The sequence below is a fragment of the Ixodes scapularis genome, unplaced genomic scaffold (genome assembly GCF_016920785.2).
Source record: "Ixodes scapularis isolate PalLabHiFi unplaced genomic scaffold, ASM1692078v2 PGA_scaffold7__128_contigs__length_106722199, whole genome shotgun sequence".
Lineage (NCBI taxonomy): Eukaryota > Metazoa > Arthropoda > Arachnida > Ixodida > Ixodidae > Ixodes > Ixodes scapularis.
In genome coordinates this window covers 72,069,489-72,086,171 of record NW_024609882.1, presented here as the reverse complement: position 1 = coordinate 72,086,171, position 16,683 = coordinate 72,069,489, and the positions used below count along the sequence as shown (strand labels likewise).

The window sequence follows — 16,683 nt, the reverse complement described above, 5'->3', positions numbered from 1 at the left end:
AAAAAATATATACGGTGCAGATAAAAATGTAGCAATGTGCGTTAAAGTTCGCATTTATTATTCATTCGAACAATCTTTCTTGTCGATTGTGAAAACCTTACATGAATACAACTGAATATTTGTTATGTGTGGCTCTACCGGCACAGGTTGACTTGGTAGATCTATTATAATTTGTCCTACACACGCACTAAATACAATTACAGATCATTTTCTCGGCTGAGATATTAATGCAGATATCCAATCGAGTGGGGTCGAATAGATATAGTGATCTTGATTAGCACACACCGATATTATTTCGGATGTAAGACGTTAAATAACCAGAACTATAAAAAAAGTTGTGCGCGTGGTTTAGAGCTCGAAGGGAAAATAATGATAGAAATTCTCGAATGCCAATTTGATCGCGCGCTGAGTAACTTCGTTGTCACTTCTGCGGGCGATGTTGGGCCGAAGAACCGCCACTGTCTACTTATTAGGGAGCTTCACTCTGAAACTTGTAACTCCTCTTTTATTCGCTCATCGCCTATGAATTAGTCACCGATAAATGGTCAAAGCATCCGGGAGTCACGCTTCGTTCAGTTGTTTAGCCGTCAGTCACTGCTATGTAAGACGGCTGGAATGTTGTAACTTCGGTTCACACCGAACGCTGACGGGGCCCCCCTGTCCAATGCAAGCTCAAAGTAGGCGTCCAAATCATGAAGGATTCGGATGAATTGTGCAACAGCTACTAGATGGCTTGAAATTTCGAAATGGGTTCATTTACTGGAGAAGTGGAACTAGGTGACACATTTGATACTTGAAAATATGATAACAAAGATACGAAATTCAGGAAATTAAAGGCACAAATTATTCTGACATTTCTTGTCTTGTGGGGGAGGGCCCTGTAGTAATACTTTTCCGAAAGGTTACGCAAGAGCTGCAGGGATTTTTTTCGTCGGACGGCGGTCCTTAAAATTCCTCACCTGGCACATTGAGAACTTTTTCTACGAATGTTTATTTGAGTGGACGTCTCTACTTGAAAACGCTTATGAACATGTTATTTTTTCTGTGAAAAACTAGCCAACTTCTTCTGCAGTGTAAATGATTCGAATTACCGTCTCCCAAAATAAGAAAATGTGGGCAATTTAAATGTATTTGCAATTGAGAATCAACCAAGTAAGTATTTCTGCTTAACTACGCATAATTACGGGAAGTTTTATCTCACTCAAGAGATATGACACTTGCTCGAAATTCCATCGGTTTTCTTGAGGCTAAGAAAAATAAATATAGCCCAAGATGCCACTTAGTATATAATATGATAAGACAAAGAAAAATCATAGGACGCCAAGACCGTTATTCAAGCCGACATTTGATTATTATGCATCATGTCGTGTGAGTTTATTGCTGCCAAAGCCGCATTGGGCGAAGAAGTGCCATCTTTGAGCAGACTGTGCTTTTCCACTACCATCGGAGTATATCATTCAGGACGCCTCCTTGCATGTGCACGCGTACGAATCTCGGGTAACCAATTCGTACAATAGTAAATTGTACGCACCAGTACCCCAAGGTGACGGCGGTACTTTTTCCTCAACCGCTCATCGGCATAGCCTGGTCATTTCTTCGAAACGTAGCTTTTTATGCTCTTCAATTCCCAGAAACTGTCTTCAAATTATGCACAGTATAAAAAAACAACTAAACTAACATAAATTAGGCGCTCTAAAACAGTCTTAGCTGAATACCTAACATAAAATAAAAAATCTATTTTCAAGTACACATAACAAAAAATTTAACACCGAAGCTTACGACAACAAATAGCTTGTCATTTTTGTAAGACAAAAAAGAAATATTACGGAGTGGCAGCTTTGACATATTATCAGCAGGTCTGGTCTATAAATACTGCCACCCTCCTTAAATAAACATCGGGCAGCCTGACGACTACGTTGGTGCACTAAATTCAAAAGGTTCCCTACCCCGCCACTCGTTCGCTGATAAACAGTATTGCGACTCGGTGAGGAAGAATTATTACAAATCTGCCAAGAGTTCCCTAGCCCTTGGCAGATTTGTAACCTCCTCGTCAACGCGTGCCTCCTCTTCCTCTTCTTACTTCCCTCTCCCCTTCTCTCCTCCTATGGGTAATATATAGCACCTGTCCGAAGCAGGTGCCTGCGATCACTGGATTCATCCCGTCAGCTCTCCCTTTTGCTTCATGGTACGCTACTTTTTTCTCTAGGAGCTTGAGTAAACATTTTCAGACGCCCATAAGTCAAGACTTCAAGTAGGCTCGAGATAAATGCGAGCCATATTTTGGGGTATCGGTTTTTGCTTTCTCCAACAACTACTGTTTCGGTGTTTTGTTTTAGAAGTATATATGATATATATGTATGTGTGTGCGTGTGGGCGAGCGCGTGTGTGTATGTGTGTGACGCGTGCTTGTGCGGGTGCGTATCCGTGTGCGTCCGCGTTTTAAGAGTCAATTTAGCCGTGATTTATTGCGAGTCCGTTTTCAAACATTTTCTTATCTTCGAATTGTTTCAGTGGCTACACCTATCCTTTCTTCAAATTCCTGATTGCGTTTGTGCAACGAATAACGTCTAGAGCTTTCTTTTACGTTTGACTTGAGGCGTCCTTCTCAGGCCAATGACGAATTAGAAGGAACTTCCTCAGTTCAATATTCTCTACTCATCAAAAACGTCTGCAGCAAAAAACAAATGATTGAAAACAAATTAAGGATAGCGAAACTTAGTCCCCTGAGTCCCTGACAAATTGATGTAGACAGGTTTTTGTCATTATACGCAGTTGTAGCTTAGGGTAGTGTAAAGATACAAGAGAACTGAGTGCCTTCTGTGACACAATTGCACAGCATCAGCTAGATTTTTTTTGTTTTGTTTTTGTAATGAATTGAATAAATGTCTGAAAACTAGTTGCCATTACGGAAACCTCTGGCTGTCAAAAGCCGTGAAAAGGTTTTGTGTCTGATGAACTGGTATAATAAAATTAATGGAATCAACTCTGCGGGAGGGAATTTTCGTGAGCACAGGGTTCATGACTGTCTATACGTAGTCACTGTACACAGTTTCAAAATTAATTTGGTAAAACTGGGATTTCATCCAAATTGCTTTGTGGAGATTTTAATAAAATAGTTCATTCATTACTGGAAATTACCATTTTATATTTAATTTTATTGCAAAACTTATTCTCCACGTTTGGGCCCACTGAAGTACTCACTGACGTAGGAATCTAATAAAGCGATGCATTAATTCTAATAATACCTTACTACTAAGGAAAACGTTCAAAATTAATTGTAATAATCAGTCTAACATTTTGATAGAAAAGGTGTTATTACAAAACAGATAATCGAACCAATATTTTTGTATATTATCTCGGGACAATCGCCGGTTGAAAAGCTTGCTATAATATTATTACAAATTACAAATAGTTAAGTATTTACAGGAGAGTAGATGTCAAGGAATGCATAACACTACGTAAGTGTATTAAACAATAGAAATGTAGTCACATATACTCGGCCGTTTTTATTATTATATATTAAAAATAAGTAAGCTCGTTGACTTTGAGGTTTGCAACCCCGACATTTCTCAAGGTCTTTTCTCCGGGAGGTGATTTCCTTAAAAAATTATTGCTCGAGCAACTTGTAAAATGCTGACAATGTTCTGAACTTAGAAAAGCAATAACATATACGAGGCCCTCCCCCTTCCGTCCTTTCCCAAAAAACGTTGTGAATAAAAAGATCCACAAAAAAAACTACATCTAAGAATTTTTCTGCTTATTTCCTGTCGGGTATATTGTGCCTCGACACTATTTGCTCGGCCAGTGTGCTCACTGCGATACAAGCCCGGCCTATCTTTATGACGGTGGTTCCGACGACTCAGCTGGAATCGATCGAGTCCCCAAAAACCTAATGGGGGTGGTTGTGCGATAGACGATGCTAGCTCTACGTTCCTTTCTTTGATGTGTCGTCGTTCCTTTCATGGCTAGTTTTAATTTTGTATTTTATTGAATTTACGAGTACGACCGTCCTCTCAAAGACTCCAATGACAGAGTGGCAAAACTATATACTTCGTCTCAGCCGATACGACGGAATAAAGCGCCTCCCTAGGCCCAATCGTGAACCAGTCTAAAACAACGCGGTAGATTGCACCAGCGTTTGCGTCAATGCGCCAAGACGTGACAACTATTTGCAACTCCAACGCCCCATAGGTGGCGGGGCGGTATCTCCAAGATGGCGGAAGAGACGGGTATAGATGCTCTATGTTTTCCTACACGTCTGCTCGCTGACGCTGGTCAATGCGCTTAAATTAATTTAGTTGGCTATGAATACAAAGCAGTCGGGGCAGGAGAATATTAGAGGCGACTAAGATATCGAAGGGCATAAAGAAAATGAGCGTGCCGACGTTTAAAAATTGCAAAGCGGAACACAACGATTCCTACTTTAACGCACTCATTCTTTCTTTTTGTTAGAACGGCATTAGTAACAAAAACGCCTACCAGAACCATGCGGTAACGGCGGAACTAAGGCCGATAATTCCGCTACGCCGCCGTCCGCACTCCTCTGGTTCTTCGTTCATCTGGGAAAGGGCGAGCGGCGTGTTGCAGTTGCGAACACTGCGTTTCGCTTTAACGCAGACCGCAGCCGACGCTACAGCCCGACGGATCCAATCAAGCAGTCTAAAAAGTGCAACCTAATGGCGCTCGTGGTCTTTATAGGTTTGCAGTTACGGGCTCAACCAAACACGCATAAAAAAAAAGACGTAGAATTGCGGTACATTTATTGGTCGTGATTGGTTTAGTTGAGGATTGCAAAGGCACAAAAACGATGAGCGCTGGGACGGCATGTACTTTCCGCGCAGCTTGATTGAAACCATTGCATCGGAGCGTAGGCTACGTTCGAACTTAAGGCCGACCCACGTTGGGAGTATTCTCGGCCAATTTACGCGCGCTTCAGCGGCCGTATATTCACGGCGCTTTTTTATTGTTGTTTTTGTTATCACAGAAGGGAAGAGGGGAAAACCGCCTAACCAAGCACGGCACATTTTGTCATGTCAGCGTCTCCTAGGCGTCTGGGGGTGTGCGGCCCGACTCGCGCTTTTCGTAAAATGAAGCAAAATGTAAATCGGCTGCTACACTCTCGCCTTCCGCAAGGGAACGGAAATAATATAACGTTAATCAGCAACGAAAGCCTTACTTGCTAGCGCTTGTCTAAAAAAAGTGTACCTCGCAATCTCCAAGTTGCTAACAAGTCCTGTCAGGAGGACGGCCACTATCCTTTCTTAAAACCGTTTTCTTTTATCGTTTTTTTTATTTCGCCGACCGAATTTATGGTATTTTCTTCTCTCTAACTTGCTCACCGCTTTTTCAAAAGAGATATAGCAATTTTGTACAGCTCGCCGATAAAGCGGCGAACGCGACAAGCAAGCGCCCATTTTCGGAGGCTGAGTCTGGCCATCCAGCCGGCAGCAAAACTAGGCAAGCCGATCCTCGATCAACTTCCGGCTGTCAACTCGCGCGCTGATTGGCCGGCACCGCGCTATACGCTTCGGGATACGCCACGCCGAAATGGGCGGGAGCACCGAGATCTGTCTTGGTCGGACCGCCGAATACGCGCGTATTTACGCCGATCTTGAGGCGTCGAGGAAGCGCTCGTCTCTACGCCCGCTATACGCCGGGATTACGTCTGCCAAGGCGGCCGTACATACGTCGTAAATACACCTTTTGTGGTTCGGCCTTTAAAGTGATACGGAGCCGGATGTCGGAGCAACGTACCCCTTGGTTCCTGTCCGAGTCGTGATTGGACCTGGTGGCCCGTAGCCTCGGTTGTAGTTCATTAGAAGGTGAGGACAAATATATAGGGCTCCACATGAACGCAGGGTCTACTACCGCGAAAAACGCGATAGTGGTACTCGGGTAACTAATATATCGCATTCACCAACGGTCATCTTACGCTAAAGTCCCTTGATACGTTTTTACAAGTAACGGTAATTAATACAATCGACAAAGCACATTCCTATGGAACAAAATAGCGGCATGCAGTTCAAACCTCTGCTATGCGCCGCTATTCGCTTCCTAAAACCTGCACCGTCACACAGCCGGCGCTTCAAAAAATGTCGCTTCTTGTAGGAAGCTCTTATCTAGGGACTTTACGCGAATGTTCGGCGCCATCTATTAGCAATTCGGAAAACGGTTTTCTCCATTTGTTTTTGGGAACTTTGTATTGTCACAATTTCCAAGCATGCTATTGACGGTCCACAGTCAATGTTATTGCGGCGTTAGCCAATAAAAACGCAGGAAAACGAACTAGATAACTAGGACCGTGAGGATAATAGGCTACACATATAAAATAGCGCAAAAAAGACAAGGACAAGAAGTATACAGGACCGAAAAAGCTGTAGAATTTTTACTATTCCTCACTTCACAATAATGGGAAATTGTGTATATGGGGCCAATGGAATTATTTATTATAGATCTCAAGGAAAGCTTGCAGGCAATGCAGCGACAAACTAAAGAACACCGTACACCATAATTTCGAAGTTGATGCCTTGTGTAAAAGCATTCTCCAAGACAAATTACTTTGACGGTACTCTTTTTTTTTAAAGCGACAGCTGTTACTAGCGACCTCCACGAGATATTACATGGGAGTGCTTTGCGAAAACTCCAGGTGACATCATCAACCGCGTGATTGCACCCAGCCGCCGTCGCCGAGTTTATCGAGAAAACCAAAATGTCAGTCCGTCGAGTGAGAAACCAAAGTGACCTATGGAAGACAACAATCGTTTCCTCTACTTTCTGCCCCTTAACCAACTGAAATGTCCATTGTGTTTTATATCTTTATTTCGTGGAAGTTATATAAGAAAGAAGCAGATAAATATAAAAATTCATAGTTATTGGAATATAGAGGGTGTTCATTTATATCAAAGTTTTTTTTTTATTTTTTTTTTTTTGAGAGGAGGCGAGAAATAGTGGTCTTCCGTCTTTGCCATGCATTTTTAGGCTTTGAGGACATTAGATAATAGAATAATCTTCATGGTAACTTGACTGATTAACTAAAATGTTATTAATTACCATTTTGATGGTTGCCTTGATGGGTCATGTTAAATTACAGTTTAATGGCAATTACAATAGAGGCAAGACCAAGTTCAAGGATGTGCAGGAAAATAATTATTATTAGATATTAATTTATAAATTGTCGTATGTTTTAGCCCAATTTAAAGTGTGCGCTCGAAAAGCGCGCCAGAAGGCCTGCCCGCAATGAAGGCTCAAAGTAACGGAGTAATCGGTTAAGTGACATCACCACTTTTGTCGTCCGCGTACCCACCCGGAGCACGCTGCCGAGATAGCGGGAACAATTGAAACGGACTACGCAAGAAATCTAAGCGTCAGTGTGGGCAGGGCTTTTGACGCGCTCTTGGAGCTCAATTTTTTAATAGGGTTAACAAAAAAAGTGAACATTTATCAATTAATATAAAAAAAACATTAAATCGAGCTTTTGCGATCGACTTTAGTTGGTTTGGCATCTAATAGTAACTTTCCTCTATGCAATACTTGCAAAATTCCCTATAGAACGAATAACTAAAAAGGTGATTAACAGATTTTGTTTACTTATCCAACTTAGTATGGTGAATATTCCTTTATGTAATGCACTCCGAGCATGATATATACATGGTGGGGACGGCACTCGTCTAATTCTCACCCCCTTTAAAAAAATATGTTTGAATTAAAATAAAATACTCTGAATACATCCAAAAGGATATGTGCGAAGCACATCCATTCGCCTCTAATGTAATGGCATCTTAGAGTTGGACATTTGATTAAGTCATTTCAAACAAATGCAAATACAAAGTTTCAAAACCAAAATATTTTGGAAGGAATTTAGCTGTTCAAATTAACATAAACCTTTGCACAAAAACTACGAAGTTAGAAAAAGCACACAAAAAGAGGCACTAAAAATTGTACCAGTCCTATGCACGCAGCTAGAACTGGAAACCGGTCAGACTGTACAGGCTGTGCATCCTACACGCTGCGCAGTTGAGCCATTTTCTCCACACACAAAAAGTGAATGTTTACGAAACACGTAATGTGAAACAAAGCGACAGCTGATGAGTGAAGTCGGTGCCACTAATGTGTCAGTTCGGAGCAGATCGGTTTGAATGAAAGGTAAAGTAACGAGTGCTTACCATAGAGTTATCATAGGCGTTTCATATTAAACCGAGTAACACACCGGGCGAAAATTCCATAGCATTTTGGAACCAGGGAACCTGTATTTAGCAGAGATCATTTCAGCCGTCCGCGTAAGAAGGGAACGTGTATTCGTACCTCACATCGGTACAAATAGGCACGCATGTTAAAAGAAAAAACAGGAAATAATTAGGGACAAGAAAGCATACAACACTAATGCACTCTCAAATTAAGTTTTTTTGTGTTTTTTTAGACAAACACAATATTATTATTATTATTCTGGCTATTCGTTTATAAACTATAATTTTGAATCTGTCAGCACTTGCTTTCCCCTTACTTTCTTATATAAAATCCATCCTAAAGTTCTAAGAAAGTTTTATCTGCCTATATACCGAGAATCGTTGTTTGCACTAGTTCTGGCTGACGTGGGCACGTATCCCAGTGCACTGCCAGATTGCCCTGAGGGGACTGTTTCACTGATAATGCATGTCATCCTACTACCATGCATCACCGTGAGTGTTATCTTTCTTGCTTGTTATCCTCTTATCAGCGGCCTGTGGAATGTTTCGGCGGAGTAGCAAAGATGGCCCGCCTCATGTGGAGTGCGATCGACCGCGCGAAACCGCCAAATGTTTCACTAACTGCAATCACTGTTAAACGTGATTTTGTTCTCGGAGGCGGTTCGTGATTTTTAGTCATAATTCTTCATTTCTACAAACTGTGAAGGCCTAGTAGGACCAACAAGTCGTACAGAAATGTTTGATTGCTTGCAAGTAAAAAGAAGGGAATCTGCATCAACGGGATAAATTTCAGTTTATTAAAGGCGGGTATACATTTCATATTTTTCTACCTTTTGTAATGCAAAATTGTTTCGTGGGCATCAGAGTGCGCGCGAGGCCAGAGGACGCCAAAAGGCAATGAGCGAGTGGCGGAGACCGGGCGTACAGAAGAGGCGCCCAGGCGTTTCCATTTTGTCAGTCTAAAGATTGAGCGCCGCTCCGCGGCTTCACATAATGCCACGCGATCAAACACACGCTTTTCGTTTCTACAAGTACCAACAACCGTTGTTACGCGAACGAACGAACGTGCCGTGAGCGAAAGGCGTCTACGCCATGCCGTTCTTAGGGCCGTTAATTTCAGCGCATTGCCCCCGTTTGCTTCCAGGAACCGCATGGCGCACGGGTCTTGTGCTTTGACGCATTTCACGCTACTTGAAAGCACAACAAGCTAACGTTATTAAATCAGGTCAGTTACACAACTGCCCATGGACGTTGCTTGCACGAGCAGTACCTTTCCGGACCCAGCGCGATTCGCCCCCCGTGGTTCGACGCGCCGGACGGCTGCTATAGTAACTACAGTGTATGCTATGCAGACATGTACAAGTTACTCGAAGCAAGTAATTAAGTTAAGTTACTGGGTATTGGTCTCAAAAGTAAATTGAATAGAGTACAAATTACTCAAATGGAAAGTAATTGAGCAAATTACCAACTACCGTAGAAAAGTAGCGAATTACTTTAAAGTTACTTCTCAAGTTACTTTAATAAGTTTTATGGTAAAAAGAAAGTACATAGGCTTTGATCCGTTAGCGCAATTGTGCTAGCCAAATATAAATTGGCTTGTTTTCTCACAGAAATGCTTATATAGCTGGTTCTGCTTCTGCGTGCCTAACTCTTTTTGTACTTCCTTGTTTGTTTGGTCAATTATGTACAGCAAATGTGTCATTCCTACTTTCAGGTTTAGCACCGCCTACGCTTGATTTTTTTAGACAGTGCATGCTTGTGTACAGTGTTGCGTAAAGTACATCTTAAAAGTACTTGAAGGAAAGTACAAAGTAAATGAGATGTTATGTGCCTCAAGTAAAGTAGTAAGTACATCGGGTCCAATGTACTTGAAGTAACGTACTATAAATACAATATATTTGAAGGCAAAGTACACGCACTTTTATCACAATCTTTCATGATTACCTTTTATTCCCTAAACAGTGTCTTTTAACAGGTAAGCATTGCTCCAGGGGTAATCGGAAGTGCATCAGGTTTTACGTAAATAGCAGCAAATATTGTATAAAGTCAAGTCGCCACAGAGTAGTTGTACTCTCGCTGACGAGCTATTCGACACAATCAACTTATAACGCACTTATTTGTTTCGGTTTTATAGCTGCCATTACTTCATTCAAAGATATGAGAAGATGACATCTTGAAAGAGCGCGTTTTCACACGGCGATGCGTCATTTTTTTGTTTTCAAATTCGGGGAATGTACACTGAAGTCGGGAGTTCTACTTTCCTCGGAAGGTACAAGTATAGGCTCAGAGAATGTACGTTAAGTAAAGTAGAAGTTTTCTAAATAGTAGTACTTTAAGTACCATGTACTTAGAGTACTTCCCAACCCCTGCTTGTTTAATATCTTTTTTATAAAAACATTGGGGGAATTATTAAGTTTCTCGAGCGATCTTCGAATCTTCGAAGATCTGCATATTCTTAGTTTTGGGAGAAAAGGCAACGGAAAAAGGACCCCTTTGCGTTGGTCTTCAGCACGCGATTCTTCGAGTACAGCACAAACTACGGGAGCACCAGATGAGCTTCAGAGCAAGCGCTGCATTTTGTTGCCGCCTTTGAGTGAGGATGCAGTGTACGCACCTCCTGTAGTGGGCGAGAGTTTCTGCGGTGAAGAGGAGCAAAGACCAGCCCTTTCTTCAAAGGGGTCAAGTCTCTTTGAGCTTCGGGACACAAAGAAACGCCAATCTCCGGCGCTAAACCCGTAGTTACTCGACCCCTCTTGCGTCGTGTCTGCTCGCTCCCGGCGCCTCGTAGTAGTGTTGCTGCAGTGGAGGGCTCGTGAAACTTTTTGGGAGGTTTCGGACTCCCCACACCATTTTCTCCACCCCCCTTCCTACGCCAGATGCTGCGCCCTCTTTGCAAATATCAGCTGACCTTCGAAACATCCTATCTCCATTCTGCAGGAACGTTTGTTGATAGGCAAAACAACTACTAAAATTCGGAAGTAATTTGTAGTTTGAGTAGAAGTTACTCAGAAAAAGTAATTAAAGTAAACTGCTAATTACCAAAATAAAAAGGTGATTGGAAGTTACTAAACTACTCAGAAAAGTAGTTTAGCTACAAAAACTTGAGTAGAGTAGTTAACTACGTACAAGTCTGATGCTATGGAACACGTACGTTTTGAAGCACAAAATTTAGATGGCGTTCCGCCGTACTCTTTGGAACGCAAAGTTATGAAACGAAAACCTAACGACGGAATGTGAAAACCCTTCATGTTTTAAAAGTAGCCCAAGGTGCGTCGATGCAAGAGGCACGTGCAACGTGCAGCTCTTGGGAAGATCATGGTGGCATAACGATTTCTTCAAGCTTGGAGTGCCCTTTTGTCCATTGAATTAATCTTTTTTAAACAAAATTTACCTTTTTAATAGATAAAACACTCTCTAATATTTAGGGGCATGTGTTTTTTGCATATATTTTTAAGAAATGGTACTTTTAAACATATTGTTTTGCTTCATGCTTTCGTTTGATATCTATTTTGCTTTTTGTTTCATTGAGTCTCGATAAAAAAAAATTCGCCTATTGTAAGGAACAGCGCGAAACCAACATTTAGGACAATAAAAGAGACGCGCACAAAAATACAAACAAAGGCGGTGAATTACTAGTCAACACAAATGATAATCTCATTTCATATAACCTTCTTCCAATGTTCCTCCCTTTAAAATGTTTCTTAGACACTACGCTAGTTTTAAGTGCTTTACTAATGCGAATCTGCCACATATACAAAGATCAGCAAGTGATTTCTATAAGCGATTTCAAAGTTTAAAAAAAAATACAAAAATAACTTTGGTGACTCACCAAATTTTTGCCAAGTGACGACGGGGGTGGGGAATCCCTCCGCAACACAGTCAAGCATCACCTGCCCCCCGACGCTGGTGGTGCTGTTCTGGGGAGCCACCTTAATCCGGGGACTCACTGCATATCAAAAGAAAGCAAACAGGAGCATCGCAGTTTGAAGAGTGTATTGGTTATAAATATATGGCACTCTGTTGACGACATCATGAACCCAAGATACTGTACTTGGTTATTTATCGATTCGCTCACACTTTGAAGTCCTAACTTATCAGAAAGTTGCAATACCTTTGAGTCTGTTTCAGTTCAAAAATGGCGGAATGAAATTTTGCAGGTAAAACTACGCGGAAATTGATATACATACATTCTTTCAAGTGGTTGCTTCACTCGCAAACGCCTAACCGCCCATGTACGTTTTGCCGCAAATAGCTTACACGCTAAGCATAAAAAATACTGTTACGTGTATGATTTCATCGTCGTGAATCGAGTGAGAAGAAATTTGAAGTAATCAGCAGTGTTTGAATAAGCGTCTTGTGTAGCGGCAAAATATGAACTTCTGAAACTCATCGGTTAGGCTTGTTTACACCACAACGTTTTTATTGGTGTGGGTTTTTAGTTAGGTTACTACCGAGAAAAATTAACGGTGTCTTTGTCGGTCCTCAAGAATAAACTGCGCATTGCAGAAAGTCCATATTATTTTCGAGTGTAGTGCCCGCCATTAGACTAAATAGCTTTTTTTTTTAATTTAGAGGCTGTTTTCTACTTTACGGGTGCATAATTTAGGGGAAAACCGTCAAAATAAGCTAAATAATGAACAAAGCTTTCTTTATAATCTCTTACTCTCTAAAGTCATAAACATATGGTTTTAACCAAAAGCTTGCTGAGCGTCATCACAGAAAACTGTATCAATCAATAAAGAAAATTACAGAGCGTGGGAAGCGCGGCACTTGCCTAAATGTACCACTCCTACAACAGGCACAAAGCTGTAATCATCGTGCTACTTCGGCGTCTGTCTGGGACTTGTACTTGATCAGCGGGTGCACCAGTTACAGCTGTACGCTGACGCAGTAAACTGATGCCCAATTAAGTCTTGCGTGATGCTCTTTCATTACGTTACTCGAAGCGTGTCACATAAAACTTCAATGAGCCAACCATACTAAAACACATTCAATGCTAAAACTGCAAAACTATGCCCTATTTTAGGTTAAGAAAAAGCGGAATGGACTCCTCCAATCCACCATCCCACTCTTTCCATTTTTGCACAGTAAACGCTTAAGAGGAGGCAAGAGGGGGCGAAGATGGACTTGCTTTCTTTCCAGCCTTCGCTCCGCCAAAGTGGAAAGAATGGAGGGCTCCGTGGGAGGAGCTTGTTCTACTTTTATTACCAGCAGCGGGCTATAGGCCGCCATTGTCGTGCAGGCTAAAGTTAATTTGATGGGCACAGCGAGCACCTCAAGAATCACTTATTCCAACGCTGATGTTGTCTCACCGTTGACAACAACGTCTGTGGTCCGGTTGTCTCCGGCGGCGTCGTTGGTGGCGAAGCACGTGTACTTGCCGCGGTCCCTGAAGCGGACCTTGCGGAACTTGATCATGGCCGAGTCGTCCGAGTACTGCACCGAGCCGTCCGGCACGCTGCTCAGCAGCTGCCCGTCCTTGAACCACTGGAACCGCAGGGGTCCGTCGCCCTTGGACACAGAACACAGCAGCCGAGACCGGGACCCTTCGTCTACCGTGATGGTCTCGGGGAAGAAGTGGTCGTCGATGACCGGAGGCACTGGGGAGAAAAAGAAAATTATCTATGAAATCATTTCCTTCAATAACAAAGTATACTCTACTCCTCTTCACTTAGAATACGGAAGCAGCCGACGCAACGGTCCCATCAAGCCAATTAAGTAGCGTCAAAATTGTTGTAGTAGTGTCCCCGATATGGATCGAAGTTAGTTTTATTTTGAGTGTCAGACGTTCATGACCACTGACATGACTCGACTCGCAGATTCAGCGAAGAATTTATTTTCATATCGCCTTGCATTTGTTACAATATCAAAGCACACTCAAGAATATGGTCTACTGCTTAGGCCAAGCTAAAAACATTTATAAGTTGTTACCAACGCGCCGTTACCGATTGCTTTGTTATGCGAAATACGGCTTGCCCCCTTCAGGCTCAATGTTGCTTAAGCGCTTAGTGGTAAAAAAAATGTTTTGAAAATAAGCACTACCTGCTAGAAGCGAGACATCAGCAAAAGAAATAGGACTTCGAAATAGCCATAAATGTAATTCTAAGCTTGAAAACAAAATTGTCTTATTACAAACGCAACATGACAATGTATATGGTGGTAGTTTGGTATGTTGAGTAACGACGAATGACGAAATGAAACCCTGGAGAAGGGGAGCAAGAGGGACAAAGGACAAACATAAATCTCGAAACAGAGCTAGGTGACTGGCGAGCGACCGAAAAAATCCACCTGGTCCGGGTATCGAACCCGGGACCTCTCCATTACAAGTAGAGCGCTCTACCAACTTAGCTAACCAGGGGTTAGACGTCAGTAGAGCAAATGGGTTTCATTAGCTGCCACCAGTCTAACACCAACAAGGGTGAAGCTTGCAAATTTAAGGTTAGAATTATAATGCAATTAAAATGCAAAGGTGCAAGCGAGCTGGACAAGAATGACGAAAGGAGTCCCTGGAGAAGGGGAACAAGAGGGACAAAGGACAAACATAAATCTCCAAACACAGCTAGGTGACTGGTGAGCGACCGAAAAAATACGTCTGGTCCGGGTACCAAACCCGGGACCTCTCCATTACAGGTGGACCGCTCTACCAACTGAGCTAACCAGGGGTTAGACGTCAGTAGAGCAAACGGGTTTTATTAGCTGCCACCAGTCTAACACCAACAAGGGTGCCCCTCTTGTTCCCCTTCTCCAGGGATTCATTTCGTCATTCTTGTCCAGCTCGCTTGCACCTTTGCATTTTAATTGCATTATAATTCTAACCTTAAATTTGCTAGCTTCAGCCTTCTTGGTGTTAGACTGGCGGCAGCTGATAAAACCCGTTTGCTCTACTGACGTCTAACGCCTGGTTAGCTGAGTTGGTAGAGCGCTTCATTTGTAATGGAGAGGTCCCGGGTTCGATACCCGGACCTGGCGGATTTTTTCGGTCACTCACCAGTCACCTAGCTGTGTTTGGAGATTTATGTTTGTCCTTTGTCCCTCTTGTTCCCCTTCTCCAGGGATTCATTTCGTCATTCTTGTCTAGCTCGGTTGCACCTTTGTATTTTAATTGCATTATAATTATGTTGAGTAAATCGGTAACTTTTCCCCCCTGTTTGGTAAACTTAGTTAATGTAACACAAGTATTATTGTACTATTCAAATATGTGCACCTTGCCTTGTCTGATTTATAAACTTTCGCCATTTTGTTATCCTCTAATTTATGTAGTACTTTTAGGACAACAGGATTAACCTGGCGAAGACAGGACCTTATATTAGGACAACTTTTAGATGATGAGATTCTTTGAAAAGTGGCATTGTATTGCAGTGAAGTTAGACAGCAACATCAGTATAGATCAATTTTAAAAAGCCGCCTTAGCCGCTTGCAATCACGTACCAACAAGGACGAGCTGCGTCGTAGCCCGAACTTCTTGGTCCCTGCTCTTGACCACACAGGTGTAGTCTCCGGCGTCCACCGAGCCCATGAAGTCTCGGATGCGGAGGTTGCCGTCGTTGTCCAGCGAATGTCTGACGTTGCGGGGCAATAGTGCATCGTCTGCATAATGGTTAATACGGGCGCTCTATGAACTGACCTTTGCGAGAGTTCCTTATGTGCTCAGCAACCTTGTCATTAGAACACCGCAGCAACACACAGGTGCGATACGCACAATCCACCTGTTTTGAAATGACTGACTCATTTAGAGGATCCGATAATGAAACAATGCGCGCATTCGGAAGGAGAGGGAAGAAGCGCCATTTAACAAGCTTGTGACATAAGATAAACCACAATCGGTACAGGAGAGACATTGGGAGAGCGCAATCCACAAGTAACTGCAACTCAATGAAGTCATCAGTATCTAGCTCTTTAGTCGAGCAACGGCCGACGCTCTCTTTGGGATGTGCTCGTGCATTTTTATACCAAAACCTCCTGAACCGGGGATTTAAAAAAAAGGCAGTTACCGCACCGTTCTTCCAAGAGTAAAGTGAGCGACACAGCTAGTGTGAAAAGCTGGAACGAACACGCCATTGGTGTTTCTTTTATTTCGACCATACCAAGCATTACTATACCTAAGTTTGTGCTCCGGGTGGAAAAATCGCATGAAGTGTTTTTGTACTGGAGGCTGCTATGCTATCGTGAGATAATGAAAGGTAAAGTCCGGCAATAGTCTCTTTTTGATAACTATGCTGAGCTGAATGAGACTTGAGCAAATGCTATCTTGAACAAAACTGAGGTGATGACGACGCCGGTGGCATTGCGACGGTTTCTTGTGAGTACAACAGTGATAAAAAGAATTTCTTCATATTTCATCGAGTATCCTTTTTAGCTTTTGCTTCTCCTACCATGTTCTTAAACTGCAGTCACGATTTTTTACCTTCATCTGCTTTTTCGTATCTTCCCTTTTTATTTATTGGCGCTTTCTCACTTCCTGCCTTGAAACTAGAAGGGAGCCAGACTACCAACAGTGCCT

The 16,683-nt window shown here is 42.4% G+C and overlaps 1 protein-coding gene across 1 annotated transcript in view; it reads right to left on the bottom strand.

Moving 5' to 3' along the window:
• The window catches only part of LOC8023381 (Down syndrome cell adhesion molecule homolog), a 79,612-nt gene extending 63,847 nt beyond the window's left edge, over positions 1-15,765 (bottom strand). The window contains exons 1-3 of the mRNA XM_040221036.1: positions 15,612-15,765; positions 13,496-13,783; positions 12,013-12,129 (exon numbers count right to left, since the gene is read on the bottom strand). Coding sequence (XP_040076970.1) covers positions 12,013-12,129; positions 13,496-13,783; positions 15,612-15,699 — 493 coding nt within the window. The 5' untranslated portion in view covers positions 15,700-15,765. The remainder of the gene's footprint in view (positions 1-12,012; positions 12,130-13,495; positions 13,784-15,611) is intronic.
• Positions 15,766-16,683: the final 918 nt, after the last annotated feature.